The sequence below is a fragment of the Erythrolamprus reginae genome, chromosome 1 (assembly GCF_031021105.1).
Source record: "Erythrolamprus reginae isolate rEryReg1 chromosome 1, rEryReg1.hap1, whole genome shotgun sequence".
Classification (NCBI taxonomy): Eukaryota; Metazoa; Chordata; class Lepidosauria; order Squamata; family Dipsadidae; genus Erythrolamprus; species Erythrolamprus reginae.
In genome coordinates, this window is record NC_091950.1 from 26,658,872 (window position 1) to 26,676,925 (window position 18,054).

Below are 18,054 nucleotides of genomic sequence, written 5' to 3' on the forward strand. Positions count from 1 at the left end.
CCTCCTGGCCTTCCACAAGGCTTTAAAAACTCACCTTGCCTGTGACGGGTCGTTGAGTGTTGCACCTAGCTCTGGCCAACAATTGGAATGTATATGGGATGAATGTGGATGATTGTTTCAATGAACAATGATCTGATTTTTAAAGTTAGATTTCTTGTATATTGTATTCTTGTATTTATTTTTGTTGTGAGCTGTCCTGAGTCTGCGGAGAAGGGCAGCATAGAAATCTAATAAGTAAGTAAGCAAGTAAGTATGTCAATAAATTAACAAATAAATTATCATGTATTTAAATCTGGTGAATATTGAAAAAGGGGAACTGTATCAAACTTTGTAAAATAGTATGGTTACTGCAATATTATTATTTATTAGATTTGTATGCCACCCCTCTCCGAAGACTAATCAATATCCATATTGATTACAACAATGACACCTAAGCCACATTCACTATGCTTTGAATTTTATATCTGTATTTTTCGGAGTACAGTGAACCCTCGAGTTTCGCGTCCTCAAGTATCGCGAAAGGGCTATTTCGCGAGTTTTCAACCCGGAAGTAAACTCCACCATCTGCGCATGCGTGCCCTTCCACGCATGCGTAGATGGTGGAGTTTCCCCGCCGGGCAGAGGCTTCCCTGGGTCTTCCCCCTTCCCCCAGAGGCTTCCCTGGGACACCCCAGCTCCGCTCCCCAGCTGGGAAGCGGCCCCAGCAACAGCGTGGGCGGGCGGGCGGTGCCCGCGCGCTTGGGGACATCCCAGCTCCGCTCCCCAGCTGGGAAGCGGATCTAGGGAGTCCCCACCGCGCGCGCGTTGCTGGGGAAAGCGCGCGCGCTTGGGGACATCCCAGCTCTGCTCCCCAGCTGGGAAGCGGCCCCAGCAACAGCGTGGGCGGGCGGGCGGTGCCCGCGCGCTTGGGGACATCCTAGCTCTGCTCCCCAGCTGGGAAGCGGATCTAGGGAGTCCCCACCGCGCGCGCGTTGCTGGGGAAAGCGCGCGCGCTTGGGGACATCCCAGCTCCGCTCCCCAGCTGGGAAGCGGATCTAGGGAGTCCCCACCGCGCGCGCGTTGCTGGGGAAAGCGCGCGCGCTTGGGGACATCCCAGCTCCGCTCCCCAGCTGGGAAGCGGAGCTAGGGAGTCCCCACCGCGCGCGCGTTGCTGGGGAAAGCGCGCGCGCTTGGGGACATCCCAGCTCCGCTCCCCAGCTGGGAAGCGGAGCTAGGGAGTCCCCACCGCGCGCGCGTTGCTGGGGAAAGCGCGCGCGCGCTTGGGGACATCCCAGCTCCGCTCCCCAGCTGGGAAGCGGAGCTAGGGAGTCCCCAAGCGCGCGCGCACCCCAGGCGCGAGCAACGGGGTGGGCGGGCGAAGGGCGGGCGGCAGTGGAAGCAAAAACACCATCTGCGCACGCGCAGATGGTGTTTTTACTTCCGCACCGCTACTTCGCTAAAAATCGATCATCGCGTGGGGTCCTGGAACGGAACCCTCGCGATGATCGAGGGTTCACTGTATAAGTATATAAGTATCCTCCCCAAACCTTAGTTTTGAGGGTGGGAAATAGGGAAAGGAATCCGCTTACCAGGTATTTATCTGGCCAGCATCCTTTGCCAGCACATTATTTTATCCCCTGCTTAGGGTTTTAAAAAACCTTTAGTTGGAGAGAGTAACAATGAAAGAGCTTGCAAGCCAGTAAGAGCTTGGAACATCATTAGTACCTGGAAAAAAAACATTTGGAGCAAGTAGAGCAATGGAAAAAACCTTGCAAAGACTTAGGGCTTGGAAAACATTCTATGCAGAGAGAAACAATGAAAGAGCCTGCAAGGTAAGAACTGGGAAGATTGTTAGTACAGTGGTACCTCGACATACGAGTTTAATTCGTTCCAGACCCGAGCTCGTAAGTCGATCCACTCGCATCTTGAACGAATGCCTTTAGACTTTGTTTTTCGCACCGAGATAACTGGAAGCAAGGAGATCCTTGCGCCACCTAGTGGAAGCTCGGCTCGTATCCCGAATTTGAGCTCGGGTGTTGAACAGAAATTTCGCTCGCATCGCAGCTCGTAACTTGGAATACTCGCATGTGGAGCAGCTCGTATCTAGAGGTACTACTGTAGCTAGTTAGGGCTGGGAGGAGTGGGGGAAAAACCACATTCAGAATATAAGATGCACCCAAACTATCAACCTCTTTTAGGGAGGAAAAAGGTGCGTCTTATCCTCTGAAAAATACGGTATTTCAAATATTGTTGCTTCCACTCCTGGAGAGAAAAATCTAAGTTTTAATAAAAAAATTAATTTTAATAACAATTAAAGTTCAATGTCATATTTCAATTCTGGGAGTTGCAATCCCAACAACCCTTCAAGTTGCCAAGTTTGGGGTCTGCACACCTCAAATAATATATCTGCTTCTTTATTAGGCATCCTCTGATTCAGATGATCTGATTGGGATGCTGGACTCTCAGAAGCTGCTGTTAACTTATGCCTCCTTAAAGGTAATAGCTCAACTGCACAAATGCTAGATGTCTTTAAGGAAAAATTGAACGCCTTCTTTGGAAACATCTTGAAACATTTTTGAACCTAACAGGTGGAGAAAAAACTTGTCCTTCTGGAGGGGAAAGCTGAAAGAAACTTGCTGGCGCTCTGTGAGGAAGTGAAGAAGCTACAGAAGAATGCGCATGGAATAAAGCATAAACTGCAACATCTGAAGAAAGACACCGAGCTCTCTGAAGCCCTAGAGAGACAGGTTTGCTTAGTTTAAAAAAAATTATTTTATTTATTTTATTTATTGGATTTGTATGCCGCCCCTCTCCGTAGGCTAACAACAGTGATAAAAAGCAGCATGTAACAATCAAATATTAAAACAACTAAAAAACCCCTTATTATAAAGCCAAACATACATACAGACATACCATGCGTAAAATTGTAAAGGCCTAGGGGGAAAGAGTATCTCAGTTCCCCCATGCCTGACGACAGAGGTGGGTTTTAAGGAGCTTACGAAAGGCGAGGAGGGTGGGGGCAATTCTAATCTCTGGGGGGAGCTGGTTCCAGAGGGCCGCCACAGAGAAGGCTCTTCCCCTGGGTCCCGCCAAACGACATTGTTTAGTTGACGGGACCCGGAGAAGGCCCACTCTGTGGGACCTAACTGGTCACTGGGATTCGTGCAGCAGAAGGCGGTCCCGGATGTGGAATAGATGGAAAACACCAACATTCGTATAAAGTGTCTACCAAATGTCTACCAATAGCTTCCTAAGGAAACCTTGGATTTGAAAAGTATATAAGGTTTTGATGGTGAACCTATGGCATATGCAACGGCACACAAGACTTTTCTATGTTTCAGCTCCAGCGTGCATGCACGCTCTGGCCAGCTGGTTTTTGGCCTTGGGAAAGGCTGTTTCTTGCTCTGGGTGATTCAGGGAAGCTTCCCTGAAATTCTGGAGGCATAAAAATCCCCCAACGGACAAACTGGAAATTGGGAAAAATGCACTTCCGATTTGCCCGTTTCGCCATTTTTTTACCTAACAGCAGTGGTGGGGAGGTAGAGCCGTAACTAGGGGTTGGTAGCAGGTGGGACAGGGTGGAACTGAGTTCCACCGGTGAAAATGAAGATCTGTGTGCAGCTCCAGCTGATTGGCAGATGTCACTTCCTGGATTACTGGTCTCAGCTCGGCTCTCCTTTTTCCCCCTGCTGCTGCTGCTGTCTCTGTGCTCCTTGCTTTTTTCTTCTTTCCTCCTTATTTATTTATTATTTATTAATCAGATTTGTATGCCGCCCCTCTCCGCAGACTCTGGGCGGCTCACAGCAATAATAATACAATGTAAACAAATCTAATATTTAAGTTAATTTAAAACCCCAATTTAGAAACCAATCATACATACTAACATACCATGCATACATTTTATAAGCCTAGGCGGAGGGAAGGTCTCAATTCCCCCATGCCTGACGACAGAGGTGGGTTTTAAGGAGCTTACGAAAGGCAAGGAGGGTGGGGGCAACTCTGATATCTGGGGGGAATTGGTTCCAAAGGGTCGGGGCCACCACAGAGAAGGCTCTTCCCCTGGGTCCCGCCAAACGACATTGTTTAGTTGACGGGACCCGGAGAAGGCCAACTCTGTGGGACCTAACTGGTCGCTGGGATTCGTGCGGCAGATTCCTTCCTGGCCTCGGATGAGCTTCCCTCTCTCCTGCATGGCTCCCCTCCAGCCTCACGCGGCCACCTCCCGCCTGAGGTGCAAGCAGAAGGCGTGGGTGGAAGTGGTGCTGGCAGCATTTATGCTTCTGGCAGCACCCCTTTGCCTAGTTACCCAGCCTGAGATGGGGGGGGGGCATCCAGGAAGGAGAGGGCGGGAAACGTGAAGCAAATTGTCACCCCAGCGAGCGACACTGGTAAGGTTGTAAGTCGAGGACTTAACAGTTCACTTGAACGATGATGATTGTTCAAGCCACTCCCACCAGATCACATGGCCGGCAAGCCACTCCTACCCAGTCACATGACGATTAATCCACACCCCACAAAATAAGCCGCACCCACAGTGTGACAGTAAAAAAATTGGCTGCCCATTACTGGCCGTGGCAGTATGTACCCACTGATTTTTGGTGATTTTTTTTTCCTGGCGTCTCTGTGTGGAAGAAGCCTTCAGCTGTGCTTCGGACCAAATTTAAAGGTTGGCATTAACAGAGGGGGGTGGAGACGGGACGGCTTCTTCTGACAGGGAGATGCCAGGGAAAAAAATCACCAAAAATCATTGGGTTCCTGCTGGTGCAGCTCATTTACAAACGTAATAGTCATTGAAGTTGTTGACCCAGGGTTGTTAAAGGAACATTTTACATTATTGATCTAGCACTCAGTGGTGGATTCAGCTAAATGACCTTAGTTCTACCTCTGGGTCTATGACTATTTCAGGCCAATGCAATGATTAAACAGGAAGTGTTTTCTTAGGAGAATTGAAAACACTCTACATATCCTAGCATAATCATAGCTATTACGAAACCTAGTATCCTTCACCCAGTTAGTAGGGAGATGTCCTTGCTGCTGAAGTAATAGGCAAGGTGGTTTTCCCCTGCTATTAACAGTAGTCCTCAGCCAACAATATTATTATTATTATTTATTATTATTTATTAGATTTGTATGCCGCCCATCTCCGTAGACTCGGGGCGGCTCACAACACAATAAAACAGTTCATAACAAATCTAATAATTTACAATTTAAAATATTTTTTAAAAACACCATTATTAAGCAGACATACAAACATACCATACATAAATTGTATAGGCCCGGGGGAAATATCTCAATTCCCCCCTGCCTGACGACAAAGGTGGGTTTTGAGGAGTTTACAAAAGGCAAAGAGGGTAGGGGCAGTTCTAATCTCTGGGGGGACTGGTTCCAGAGAGTCGGGGCCGCCACAGAGAAGGCTCTTCTCCTGGGGCCCGCCAACCGACATTGTTTAGATGACGGGACCCGGAGAAGGCCCACTCTGTGGGACCTAATCAGTCGCTGGGATTCATGCGGCAGAAGGCGGTCTCGGAGATATTCTGGACCGATGCCATGAAGGGCTTTATAGGTCATAACCAACACTTTGAATTGTGACCGGAAACTGATCGGCAACCAATGCAGACTGCGGAGTGTTGGTGTAACATGGGCATACCTGGGGAAGCCCATGACTGCTCTCGCAGCTGCATTCTGCACGATCTGAAGTTTCCGAACACTTTTCAAAAGTAGCAATTGGGACTGGAATTTCTATCACTAACATTTGCAGTCATAAAGTGTGATACTTTTGCTTAGCACAACAATCCCTGCAGTCCCATTTGCCGTTGAATCTCACAGTGATTAGACAAGGGAACTTCCTGTCAGCTTCTCAAAACCAAATCAGTGTGAAAGCCAGCAGGAAATTGGAAGTCCCAGGAAGGCAGGTAAATGTATGCTATTTGCATGCCAGAAGCACAGAGGAACTGGGGGAAGTGGGGAAGACTTACCCCAGTCATTTGTGACCTTCTCTGCAGACCTCCCCTATAGACTTTCTGGGGAAGGCTGCAAATGGCGATCACGTTATTTTAGGCAATTGCAACTGACTGTTAGGTATGAACCAATTGCCAAGTGCCCGAATTGAATTACTGAGGGTAGGACCAGATAGCCAGAACTCCGAGAGTGACTTGATCGAAGTGTATAAAATCATGAATGGGATAGAAAAGATGGATAGAGAAAAATTATTTTCTCTATCACACAATACTAGGACAAGGGGCCCCTCCCTAAAGCTCATAGGCAAGAAAGCGAGGACAAATAAAGGGAAATATTTCTTCACCCAGAGGGTCGTTGGTTTATGGAATTCACTTCCAGAAGAGGTCGTGACAGCTGTCAGCCTGGATAGCTTCAAGGCAGGATTAGACAGATTCATGGATGCCAAGCATATAGATGGTTATTGAAATGGATGTCCATGTGCCGCCTCTATGTTGGTTAAGGTAGGCAGGATTCCCTTGGGTCCCATTTGTTGGGGGTCAAGGGAAAGGGAGGGTCTTGCCTTCTCTTTCTGCTCAAGATCCCCATTGACAATTGGTGGGCCACTGTGGGACACAGAATGCTGGACTCGATGGGCTTTGGCCTGATTCAGCATGGCTCTTCTTATGTTCTTATGACCATAACCACCATTCATTCAGCACCATCATAACTTCAAATGGTCATGGGTCAAATATTACCTATAGAGTTGTAGTGAAATTTGTTGTTTAAGATATTGTGGGGAACTATGCACAGTTCTCGTATCATATGCCTCTTTGTGACTAATCATCACCATCTCTCTTTTTTCCCCTGCTCTCCACCCACTTGCTTTCCAGCTTGAAATACTTGGATCTGTTTGTGAACAATGTGCCCAGTTTAGGAAGGACTATAAGCACTTTGCCACAGCCCTGGACACAACTACGCACGAATTGCCCATGAAGGATCTCTATGTAACAGACATGGGCCAACATCTAGGTATAAAAGTGTCATCATGATGTTATCAAACAGATGGTCAATATTTTTAATATGTTTGTGAGTTACATAGGGGAAGGTTTGGTAGGGAAGGTTTGCCTATTTGCCGAGGACTCTAAAGTGTGCAATAGGGTTGATATTCCTGGAGGGGTCTGTAATATGGTAAATGATTTAGCTTTACTAGCTAAATGGTCAAAGCAATGGAAACTGCAGTTTAATGTTTCCAAATGTAAAATAATGCACTTGGGGAAAAGGAATCCTCAATCTGAGTATTGCATTGGCAGTTCTGTGTTAGCAAAAACTTTAGAAGAGAAGGATTTAGGGGTAGTGATTTCTGACAGTCTCAAAATGGGTGAGCAGTGTGGTCGGGTGGTAGGAAAAGCAAGTAGGATACATGGCTGCATAGCTAGAGGTATAACAAGCAGGAAGAGGGAGATTGTGATCCCGCTATATAGAGCGCTGGTGAGACCACATTTGGAATACTGTGTTCAGTTCTGGAGACCTCACCTACAAAAAGATATTGACAAAATTGAACGGGTCCAAAGACGGGCTACAAGAATGGTGGAAGGTCTTAAGCATAAAACGTATCAGGAAAGACTTCATGAACTCAATCTGTATAGTCTGGAGGACAGAAGGGAGAGGGGGGACATGATCGAAACATTTAAATATGTTAAAGGGTTAAATAAGGTTCAGGAGGGAAATGTTTTTAATAGGAAAGTGAATACAAAAACAAGGGGACACAATCTGAAGTTAGTTGGGGGAAAGATCAAAAGCAACATGAGAAAATATTATTTTACTGAAAGAGTAGTAGATCCTTGGAACAAACTTCCAGCAGATGTGGTTGGTAAACAGTAACTGAATTTAAACATGCCTGGGATAAACATATATCCATTGTAAGATAAAATACAGGAAATAGTATAAGGGCAGACTAGATGGACCATGAGGTCTTTTTCTGCCGTCAGTCTTCTATGTTTCTATTTGGCTCACGAATTAGCCTTAAAAGCTGACTGTGATCTATTGGAAAATGCTTGGGGAATTTTTTGAATTGGTCCTATATATATATGTGTGAACTCTTGTGCATCTTGATTTCGAGTACTGATGACTTACCCTGTAGAATATTTTATTGCTAAGGTAGTTGTGAACCTCACGCTAACAGAAATTTGGAGCCCCCTGACAATCCAATTTTGCAAAAAGCAACATGAAATTGAAGACGTTTATACAACACACAGCCCTTCAAAATTTAATTTATTTAAAATTTAATTGTAAAATCTTATTTTTCCCCAAGTCATTTTGTTTCTGTTAGTCAATGCAGAGAGAAAGTTATCCTTCACAAGCTTGTTTAAACTAAGCAGCCAGGTTTGATTATCATCACCACTACAGGTAGTCCTCGATTTACAACAGTTCATTTAGTGAGCATTCAAAGTTGCAAGAGCAATGAAAAAAGTGAGTTATGAGCTTTGCAGCATCGTGATCATATGATCAAATTTCAGATGCTTGGCATCTGGTTCATATTAAGAGCCGGGGTGGCACAGTGGTTAGAGTGCAGCACTGCAGGCTACTTTAGCTAACTGCTAGTTGTAGTTAAGCAGTTCAAATCTCACCACTGGCTCAAGGTAGACTCAGCCTTCCATCCTTCCAAGGTGGGTAAAATGAGGACCCAGATTGTTGGGGGCAATATGCTGATTCTGTAAACCATTTAGAGAGGGCTGTAAAGCACTGTGAAGCGGTATTGCTATACTCTAAATCAGTGTTTCCCAACCTTTTTGAGCCGCGGCACATTATTCACATTTACAAAATCCTGGGGAACATTGAGCGGGGGGGGGGGGCAGGTGTGTGTGTATGTAAAAAAAAGTTTGGAAAAAAAAATATCTCTCTTCCTCCCTTTTGCTCTATTTTTCTCTCTCCCTCTTTCTTTCTCTCTCTCTCTCCCTTCCCTCCTCTTTCTTTCCCCTCTCTCCATCTCTCTTTGTTTCTCCCTTCCTTCCTCTCTTTTTTTGCCCTCCTTCTCTCTCCCTCCTTCCCTCTCTCTGTCTTTCCCTCACCCTCCTTCCCCTCTCTTGCTTTCTCTCTCTTGCTGTCTTTCTCTCTTTCTCTCTTCCCCCTCTCTCCCTCTCTCTTTCTCTCTTGCTATCTCTCTTTCTCTCTCTCTCTTGCTTTCTCTCTTTCTCCCCCCCCTCTCTCCCTCTCTCTTGCTATCTCTCTTTCTCTCTCTCTATTGTGCTTTCTCTCTTTCTCTACCCCCTCTCTCTCCTTTCTCTCCCCCTCTCTCCCTCTCTCTTTCTCTCTCTCCCTCTCTCCCTCTCTTGCTATCTCTTTCTCTCCCCCCTCTCTCCTTCTCTCTCTCCCTCTCTTGCTATCTCTTTCTCTCTCTTTCTATCCCCCCTCTCTTCCTCTCTCTTTCTCTCTCTACCTCTCTTGCTATCTCTTTCTCTCTCTCCCTCTCTTGCTATATCTTTCTCTCCCCCCTCTCTCCCTCTCTCTTTCTCCCAGTAGCCGTGGGGCGACGGCAGGGTGATCAGCTGTGAGGCGGAGCTCCAGAACGGAGGCACAGACGGCGGTGGCTAGACGCCGTACATTTCTGGCGTTGCGCTGGGCATGGACGTGGGGCTTGAGCCTCCGTCCTGGTCCAGCCAGCAGGCAAGTGCCAGCCACGCAATTCCAGCATTTCCAGCCGCCGCCGTCGGTGCCTCTGTTCCTCTGTTCCGGAGCTCCGCCTCACAGCTGATCACCCTGACGTCGCCCCACGGCTACTGGGAGAAAGAGAGAGGGAGAGAGGGGGGAGAGAAAGAGAAAGCGAGAGAGAGGGACCACCCTGCCACCGCCCCACGGCATGGCTCCTGCCCGCTGCCGCTGCCGCCGCCATCACCCTCCCACTGCGCGCCGCCCTGCCGCTGCCCTCCCACCAAGCCCCAAAGCTCACCTGCTGACAGGGAAGCTCCAGCCGGGCGGGGCGCCGCAGCTGCTGGAAAACTTGGAAGGCGCAAAGAAGCAAGCTCAGCTTCCGGTCTCATAACTTTTTTCTCTTCGCAAAAAGTTGCGAGACCAGAAGCTGAGCTTATTTCTTCGCGGCACACCTGACCATGTCTCGCGGCACACCAGTGTGCCGCGGCACACCGGTTGGGAAACACTGGCATAGAAGACTGACTGCAGAAAAAGACCTCATGGTCCATCTAGTCTGCCCTTATACTATTTTTTGTATTTTATCTTAGGATGGATATGTGTTTATCCCAGGCATGTTTAAATTCAGTTACTGTGAATTTACCAACCGCGTCTGCTGGAAGTTTGTTCCAAGCATCTACTACTCTTTCAGTGAAATAATATTTTCTCAAGTTGCTTTTGATCTTTTCCCCCAACTAACTTCAGATGATCCAATCACTCTAAACTGACTTGTCAGGAGACAAATCTTCCAACCTCCAAAGGCTCACAGATAATTTTGAAATCCACATTTTATGATTCACTTAACAATTGGGGCAAGAAAGGCCATAAAATGGGGCAAAACTCACTTTGCAAATGTCTCGCTTAACAAAAGAAATTTGGGGCTCAATTGTGATCGTAAGTTGAGGTCCACCTGTTATCTGACTACATTACATTAACAGCTGCGTCTTTTGACTTTTACGAGGTAGCTGATATGCAGAAAAGCTTGACTGTGCTTCAGAGAGTTTCGAAGGAAGCTCTGCTACAAAACTCCGAAGAAAATGCCAAAGCCCTGAATGTCATGAAGGAGCTAGAGGAAGTATCTTTGAAGCTGGATGCAGACCTGCTAAGGTACTTGTAGAGGCGTAAGAAGAAACTATGCATTTTTCATTTATTTATTGATTTGATTTGATTTGATTTGTATGCCGCCCCTCTCCGAAGACTCGGGGCGGCTAACAACAATGAAAAGACAATGAAAACAAATCTAATATTAAAAATAATCTTTAAAAACCCCAATTTAAAGAACCACTCATACATACAAGCATACCATGTATAAATTCTATAAGCCATGGGGAAAGGGAAAATTTCAATTCCCCCATGCCTGACGACAGAGGTGAGTTTTAAGGAGTTTGCGAAAGGCAAGGAGGGTGGGGGCAACTCTGATATCTGGGGGGAGCTGGTTCCAGAGGGCCGGGGCTGCCACAGAGAAGGCTCTTCTCCTGGGTCCCACCAAACGACATTGCTTAGTCGATGGGACCCGGAGAAGGCCAACTCTGTGGGACCTAACCGGTCGCTGGGATTCGTGCGGCAGAAGGCGGTCCCGGAGATATTCTGGTCCGATGCCATGAAGGGCTTTATAGGTCATAACCAACACTTTGAATTGTGACCGGAAATTGATCGGCAACCAATGCAGACTGCTGAGTGTCATTTGCAGAATATAATGATGCAGTGATGCTAACATGGCCCTAATATACGCAGCTTGTTTCATAAGTCCCATCTTTTTATTGAGAGTAGAAATGTTTCAGGAATAAGAACGCTTCTTTTTAGACTTTTCCCATTATAGTAGCTCCCTCACAGGTATTTATTTTCATAGTTTCTGTTGAAACATACCTTTTCCATAAGGTGTGTTAAAATGATCCTTCAATTGGTTTAAGTGAAAATTTAGATTTAAACAATTGCAAAATCAGGTAAGTAGTAATCCAAGAGTAGTGGTAGTCATTAGCTGCTCAGGCTCTTTCATTTGAATTCCTTCCACTGGCCTCCTAAGCTTCTACAGTTTAACCATGGCCTCCCAGCAGTGAGCTTGCTTAGTTAGTTAGTTAGTTAGTTAGTTAGTTAGTTAGTTAGTTAGTTAGTTAGTTAGCTGCATTTATAGGCCACCCTTCTCCATTGGATTCAGGGCTGTGTACAGGATAAAACAGAGGTCTTCAAACTTGTCAACTTTCAGACTTGTGGACTTCAACTCCCAGAATTCTCCAGCCAGCTATGGAGTTGAAGTCCACAAGTCTTAAAGTTGACAAGTTTGAGGACCCCTGGGATAAAAGAATACAAATTTTAAAACCCTAAGTGTCAAAGACCAAATAGAATAAAACAATACAACATTTAAACAATATAAATATTTAAAACCTTAGCATAAAAACCAGTCCTTATGAGAGGATTTCACGAGGGAACACATTTGAAATTCCTGCAGGGATGAAGATATGCTCACAAAATGGCTGACGACAAATTTGCCTATACACGACACAATTGCCAGGGTGGGCGTAGTAAGTTACAAAATGCCCATTTACTGGAAAATAATCTCCCCCATGATGTCTTTGCTAAGAGGACCTATGTACACTGCCCCCCAAAATAAAGGGAACACTTAAACAACACAATATAACTCCAAGTAAATCAAACTTCTGTGAAATCAAACTGTCCACTTAGGAAGCAATACTGATTGACAATCAATTTCACATGTTGTCAGCACATTCAACTTTGTACAGAACAAAGTATTCAGTGAGAATCTTTCATTCATTCAGATCTAGGATGTGTTCTTTGAGTGTTCCCTTTATTTTTTTGAGCACTATATATTAAAGTCAGCATGAAACTAATTTAATATATTTCATGCTTTGTTTTGCATCAAGCCACGTTCTTATTTGACTGGTAAATTAAATTTTATTTATTAAAAGAACCTTTGCAGATGAGACAAATGAGCCTAGCTGGGTTTAATGGTGCCCCTAGGCACTGATCTGCCTGAGCCTGAACTAAATGAAATTTAAATCAGTTCAAGCAGCCATGCTATTAAGGTTTTTACTTTCAAAATTTATTTTGAGGAAATTACGGTAGAAGCCTGTTCATATAATTGCTTCAACCTCTTCCCCCCTTCCCGTCTTTCCCCCACAGGAACTTTGCACATGTTGTGGATTTATCTGCTGATGTGAGCAAGGAGGCCTCACTCCATTATCAGAAAGTGTCTGAAAACACCTTGGGTCTGGAGACCATGAAGCAATTGTATTTTACTTAGATCCAATCTTTAGCTCTTGGTGTCACTGAAACAGGAAATTGGTCTTTCTGTTCTTTCTGTCACTGAAAGAGTGAAATAGGCTGCACTATTTGGAGTAACATTTCCTACTCGTTTGCTACAATTGCTTGAGAGGGGAGGATATTTTAAAGGGAAGCCTAATTGACATGAGCCGTTGGAAAGGTACATTGAAAAATAAGACACAAAATGTGCTTTCTTGCCTTCCATCCCTCTTGGTGCCATTTCAACTAATGGAAACAAGGATATATTTGCACTTTGAAATTCTTTCACTTTTGTAATAATTTTCTCACTGCAAATTTGTTTACATTGAAAGAACAGTTATTTGTGTTTAATTTTAAAAACAAGCAACTTTTCTAATCCAATTCCTTCAATATATTTGCAGCATGTTAAGTTGAATAAATGGAATGTACAAGCCTGTCCTTCCTCTTTTGTCAATCTGGAGCCAGACTGCTTCACTATACTTTATTCTGCCTGGATTGCAGCTACCTATTCTGGGTAATGTTGTCATGTGCAGACAACAAAATGTCTTGGGATTCTCATTTTCCTAAGCCCATTCCACACCTTGGCATGGGCCACACAAAGGCCTTTCTGTAATCAATAAAACTATTAACTTTTTTATACTCTTTACCTTTCTCAATTATCCAAAATTCATTAGCAATAATATAACTCTACTGCCATTGTTCAAAAAGTAGCTTGAGAATCTGGCACTTCTCTCTCGCTGTAGGGCTCCAATATATTGATCATAGGCGTTCTTTTGTTATCCTCTGAAATTGAGAATTTTGTATGATAGTTTGCACACTCTGTTCTTCCTGTGGAATTGGCATGTAGACTGAACTCTACTATTCTAGTTCCTCTATTTATCCTATCCCCTGAATTCCTGCAAAACACACACACATATATAAAAATTATAGTATGCTTAACAGAAAAAAAGCTTCATTTTTTTGCTTTTGGGCCACACAGAAAAACAATCACAATATCTAAAGCAAGGGTAAAAGAAAGGAATTGACGGTTCCATTTGCTGATTGGCTATGGTTAATTATTAGAATCTTACAGAACTATTTCTCAGTGAATAAATGCAATTAACATTTGAAAACATAGTCTCCAATAAGCATATAAACAATAGTATGTTTTCAAACGTTAATGTTAATTGCATTTATTTTACATTTTATCTGGGAGTTCAAGGTGGTTTATATGGATTATATTTAGAGTCAAAATCGAGCAATCTAAAGTACAGTAGGTTAGCTGCCAGGATGACTGGCGAAAGTCATCCTGTAATCTCCATAGGTAAACAAGCAGTCAAACCTCAGTATCCCAAAGCGAAACAACTGTTAACAATAAACACTCCTTGTCTTGGTAGCTAAAGTTTAGGAGTGTAGGTTCTGATCTGAAACTGATTCTCCCAAATCAAAGTACAGGTAGTTCTTGACTTACAACAGTTCATTTAGTGACTGTTCTAAGTTACAACAGCACTGAAAAAGTGACTTATGACTGTTTTTCACTTATGACTGTTGCAGCATCCCCATGGTGACATGATCAAAATTCAGATGCTTGGCAAGTGGTTTATATTTATGACGATTGCAGTGTCCGGAATGTCATGTGATCCCCTTTTTCAACCTGACCAGCAAAGTCAATGGGGAATCCAGATTCACTTAACAAATGCAATGATTCACTTAACAACTGTGGCAAGAAAAGTTGTAAAATGGGGGTAAACTCACTTAACAAACGTTTCATGCAGCAACATAAATTTTTGCTAAATTGTCATGACTCGAGGACTACCTGCACTGATGCATGTACAGTAGTTCAATCAATAGTGGGTTCCTACCAGTGCAGTAGGCGGCTTCCGGTAGCAGCCACCAGATTGCATAATTTGTACGCAACCGCTCTGGTACCAGTCTGTCAGGTGGTGCCATCTTTTTTCCTGAATTTTTCAGGTGTTTTGCTTCTTGCGCATGCACAGAAGCAAAATCTCACAAGGGGACCTTCTCTTGCGTGGGATTTCAGCAATTTTTTGCTTCCACACATGTGTGGCAGCAAATTATGCACGTGAGTATCCCCTCGCAAGATTTTGACATGTTTCTTCTTCCTGCACATGCACGGAAGCAAAATCGCACGAGGGACATGCGCATGGGTGTGTGGGTAAGAAGATGCATGCGCAACGCACTGGTTTGCGAATAAGTGCAGCCTGCCGCTGCGTTCAATCAACCCAAACTGGAAGAGAAGATTCATCGGAAGAGATCCTCGTGTTGGGAAAGATTGAAGGCAAAAAGAGAAGAGGAAGGCAGAGGACGACATGGTTAGAAAGTGTCACCAATCGAATGAATGTGAATTTGGGCAAACCTGGGGAGATGCAGGGGGCGGCTGGTTCTACAGGGTTGTAAAGACTCAGATACAATTTGGGGGCTGCACAATAAAGCTCCATAAACATGGGCCCTTCTGGACTTCACTCCTATCTCCCTTCACGGACAGATAGAATTCTTTATTGGCCAAGTGTGATTGGACACAAGGAATTTGTCTTTGACGCATATAGACTCAATGTACATGAAAGAAAAGATATTTTTCAAGAATCATGAGGTAAACACTTAATGATTGTCATAGGGCAGTGATGGCGAACCTTTTTTTCCTTGGATGCCGAAAGAGCATAGGCATGTGCTATCACGGATGCCCGAGTGCCCACACCCATAATTCAATGCCTGGGGAGGGTGAAAACAGCTTTTCCCCCCCCCGGTCCCTGGAGGCTGGAAACGACCTGTTTTCCAACTTTTGATGGGCCCAGTAGTCTCGTGTTTCACCCTCCCCAGGCTCCAAAGGCTTCCCTGGAGTTGGCGGAGGGTAAAAACGCCCTCCCCCATCCCCCCAGGCTTTCTGAAAGGAAAAAAAACATCCTCCCAGAGCCTCTGCAAGCCAAAACCCAGCTGGCTGGCTCTTGCATGTTGGAGCTGAGCTAGGGCAATGGCTTGAGTGCCAGCAGATATGGCTCCATGTGCCACCTGTGGCACCCATGCCATAGGTTCTCCATCACTGTTATAGGGTAATCAGGAAACAATATTAATAAAAATCTTAAGGATACAAGCAACACGTTAGTCATACACTCATGAGTGAAGAAATGGGTGATAGGAATGATCAGAAAAAACTAGTGGTAGTAATAGTGCAGAGGTAGTGAATAGTTTGACAGTGTTGAGGGAATTATTTGTTTAGCAGATAGCATAGGGATTGTTCTTGTGTCTAGTTGTCTTGACGTGCAGTGGTCTGTAGTCAGGGGTGGGCTGCTGCCCGGATGGTGGGGGGGGGGGACGCAGTGGGGTAGCAGAAATGGAGCTCCAACCCAGAGCACCCAATTTCCACTGAAAGGTGTTGGAAGAAAATGCAGGGTGTCCTGCATAAGCCAAGCCCCCAGTGTGGTAGTAAAACGTTTGGTAGCCCTTCGCTGCCTGTAACGATGTTTTGAGGGTATGAAACAGTTTCACAGTCACCCAGGGTTGTCCCAAAGGTGCTTTTTCCCCTCCGCAAGAGGCAACTGGCCTTTCTGGGGGTTTTTTTCTTTTGAAGACGTTTGGTTTCTCCTTCAAGAAGTTTTTCAGGCTCTGACAGGGTAATGGGGGGCACGGAATCCAATCGGAGCTGAAGAAGTTTCTTGGAGGAGAAGCGAAACGTACTTCAGAGAAAAACCAATGTCCAGTCGCCTCCTTGTGTGTGGGGGGGGAAGCATCTTTTGGGACTCCCTCAGAGCCCTTTCTGGTGCTCTGGAGACCAGGGTTTGTCAGCGCCAACGGGCTGACTGAAAGCGCCACAGGAAACGCACACACACACGCCTCGAGCCGCTTTGAGGCAAAAGGGCGCTTGCGCATTTCAGCTCCCAGTTTTTCGCCTCTTCCTTTCCCCCCCTTCCTCCCCCCCAAGCTAGGGTGCGCGTGCGCCGGAGGGGATATTCGCTCGCTCTCGCGCTCACTCTCTCTCTCTCTCCCCCCCGCCCGCCAAAACCCGGAAGTGGCTCGCGCCGCCTCAGCTTGCGGTCAGGCGGGCGAGGAGGCGGAGGCGGCTCCCTTCGCCTAGGCTGCTTTGGCTCTGGACGAGGGAGTCGCCGAATTGGAGCCGCGGCCTGCTTTTGCCCGCGTTCTGGTCCAGGTAAGGGTTGAAGGGAGTGGGGTGGGAGGGAGAGGGGGGAAAAGGGAGGGGTTCGTTCGCGAGCTGAGGTGGGGGCGGTGGTGGGGGCAAGAAAGAAGGTAGCGGGGCGGTTGGGGAAACGGCGGCGGGGCGTGACGGGGAGGTAGCTGGGAGAGGAGCTCTGCTCTAAAATGGGCGGAGGCTGGTGGTGGGGGAGCCTCTTCTTGCGGAGATGGGGTTCAACCGCACGGGGAGGGGGGAGGGGGGTATGTCCCTGGGGGAGTGGGGGGAATCGGTATGGAGCCGGTCTCGATCCCCTGCAACGACGAGAGAAGAGCTTCCAGATTTAACAGAGTTGGAAGGGACCTTGAAGGTCATCTAGTCCAACCCCCTGCTCGAGCAGGAGACCCTACATCTGCCTCTACTTGGAATCGAACTCACAACCTCCAGAGTCACAAACTCCAGATCGAGCTGGTCGTGAGGTAGCCAAGCCTTCTCAACCAGACACCTGAGAACCCTCCGGGGGGGGGGGATTTGGACGAGGTGTTGGCTCCCCAAGTGATGCGCATGTAAAAAATAGAATTCTTTATTGGCCAAATGTGATTGGACACACAAGGAATTTGACTTCGGTGCAGATGCTCTCAGTGTACATAAAAGAAAAAGTGACATTTGTCAAGAATCATGAGGCACAACACTTAAGGATTGTCCTAGGGGGTCAAATAAGCAATGAGGAAACAATAAATATTAATAAAAATCTTAAGGATACAAGCAAAAGGTTACAAAGGCTGACCGTTTGACTGGGTTGGCCGAGCACTCTTCCCCAAAAGTTAATTGAACCCATTCTTTTCATCTAGAGAACATGATTTCCTGTGTTGCTTTTAGAACTAACCGCATCGACTTGTGTGTGTCGGGGGGGGGGGGGGGTGTTGTTAGGGGGTTTTTTTGCACAATAGGGTAGGCTACGGTGTGCAGTAACTTACATGGTTTGTGGACGTAGTGTGTCTTACAAAGATCAGCAGAGAGAGAGAGAAATTGTCCAGGGGGCAAAGAATTGAGGTTTGAAAAAAGCTAGCCAG

General features: G+C 45.9%; 2 protein-coding genes across 11 annotated transcripts in view; both read left to right on the top strand.

Annotated features, from left to right (window-relative positions):
• The window catches only part of HAUS8 (HAUS augmin like complex subunit 8), a 32,186-nt gene extending 18,691 nt beyond the window's left edge, over positions 1 to 13,495 (top strand). For all 4 annotated transcript variants that reach the window (XM_070747713.1, XM_070747697.1, XM_070747688.1 and 1 more), the window contains exons 7-11: positions 2,401 to 2,475; positions 2,568 to 2,726; positions 6,807 to 6,945; positions 10,566 to 10,707; positions 12,739 to 13,495. In XM_070747713.1, coding sequence (XP_070603814.1) covers positions 2,401 to 2,475; positions 2,568 to 2,726; positions 6,807 to 6,945; positions 10,566 to 10,707; positions 12,739 to 12,859 — 636 coding nt within the window. In that variant the 3' untranslated portion in view covers positions 12,860 to 13,495. The remainder of the gene's footprint in view (positions 1 to 2,400; positions 2,476 to 2,567; positions 2,727 to 6,806; positions 6,946 to 10,565; positions 10,708 to 12,738) is intronic.
• Positions 13,496 to 16,776: 3,281 nt separating this feature from the next.
• The window catches only part of MYO9B (myosin IXB), a 116,963-nt gene continuing 115,685 nt past the window's right edge, over positions 16,777 to 18,054 (top strand). For 5 of the 7 annotated variants that reach the window (XM_070747783.1, XM_070747740.1, XM_070747792.1 and 2 more), the window contains exon 1: positions 16,884 to 16,999. The gene's annotated coding sequence lies outside the window, so the exon portion shown is untranslated. Of the gene's footprint in view, positions 17,000 to 18,054 lie in introns of all 7 variants that reach the window. The other 2 variants (XM_070747748.1, XM_070747766.1) reach the window with 1 other exon arrangement.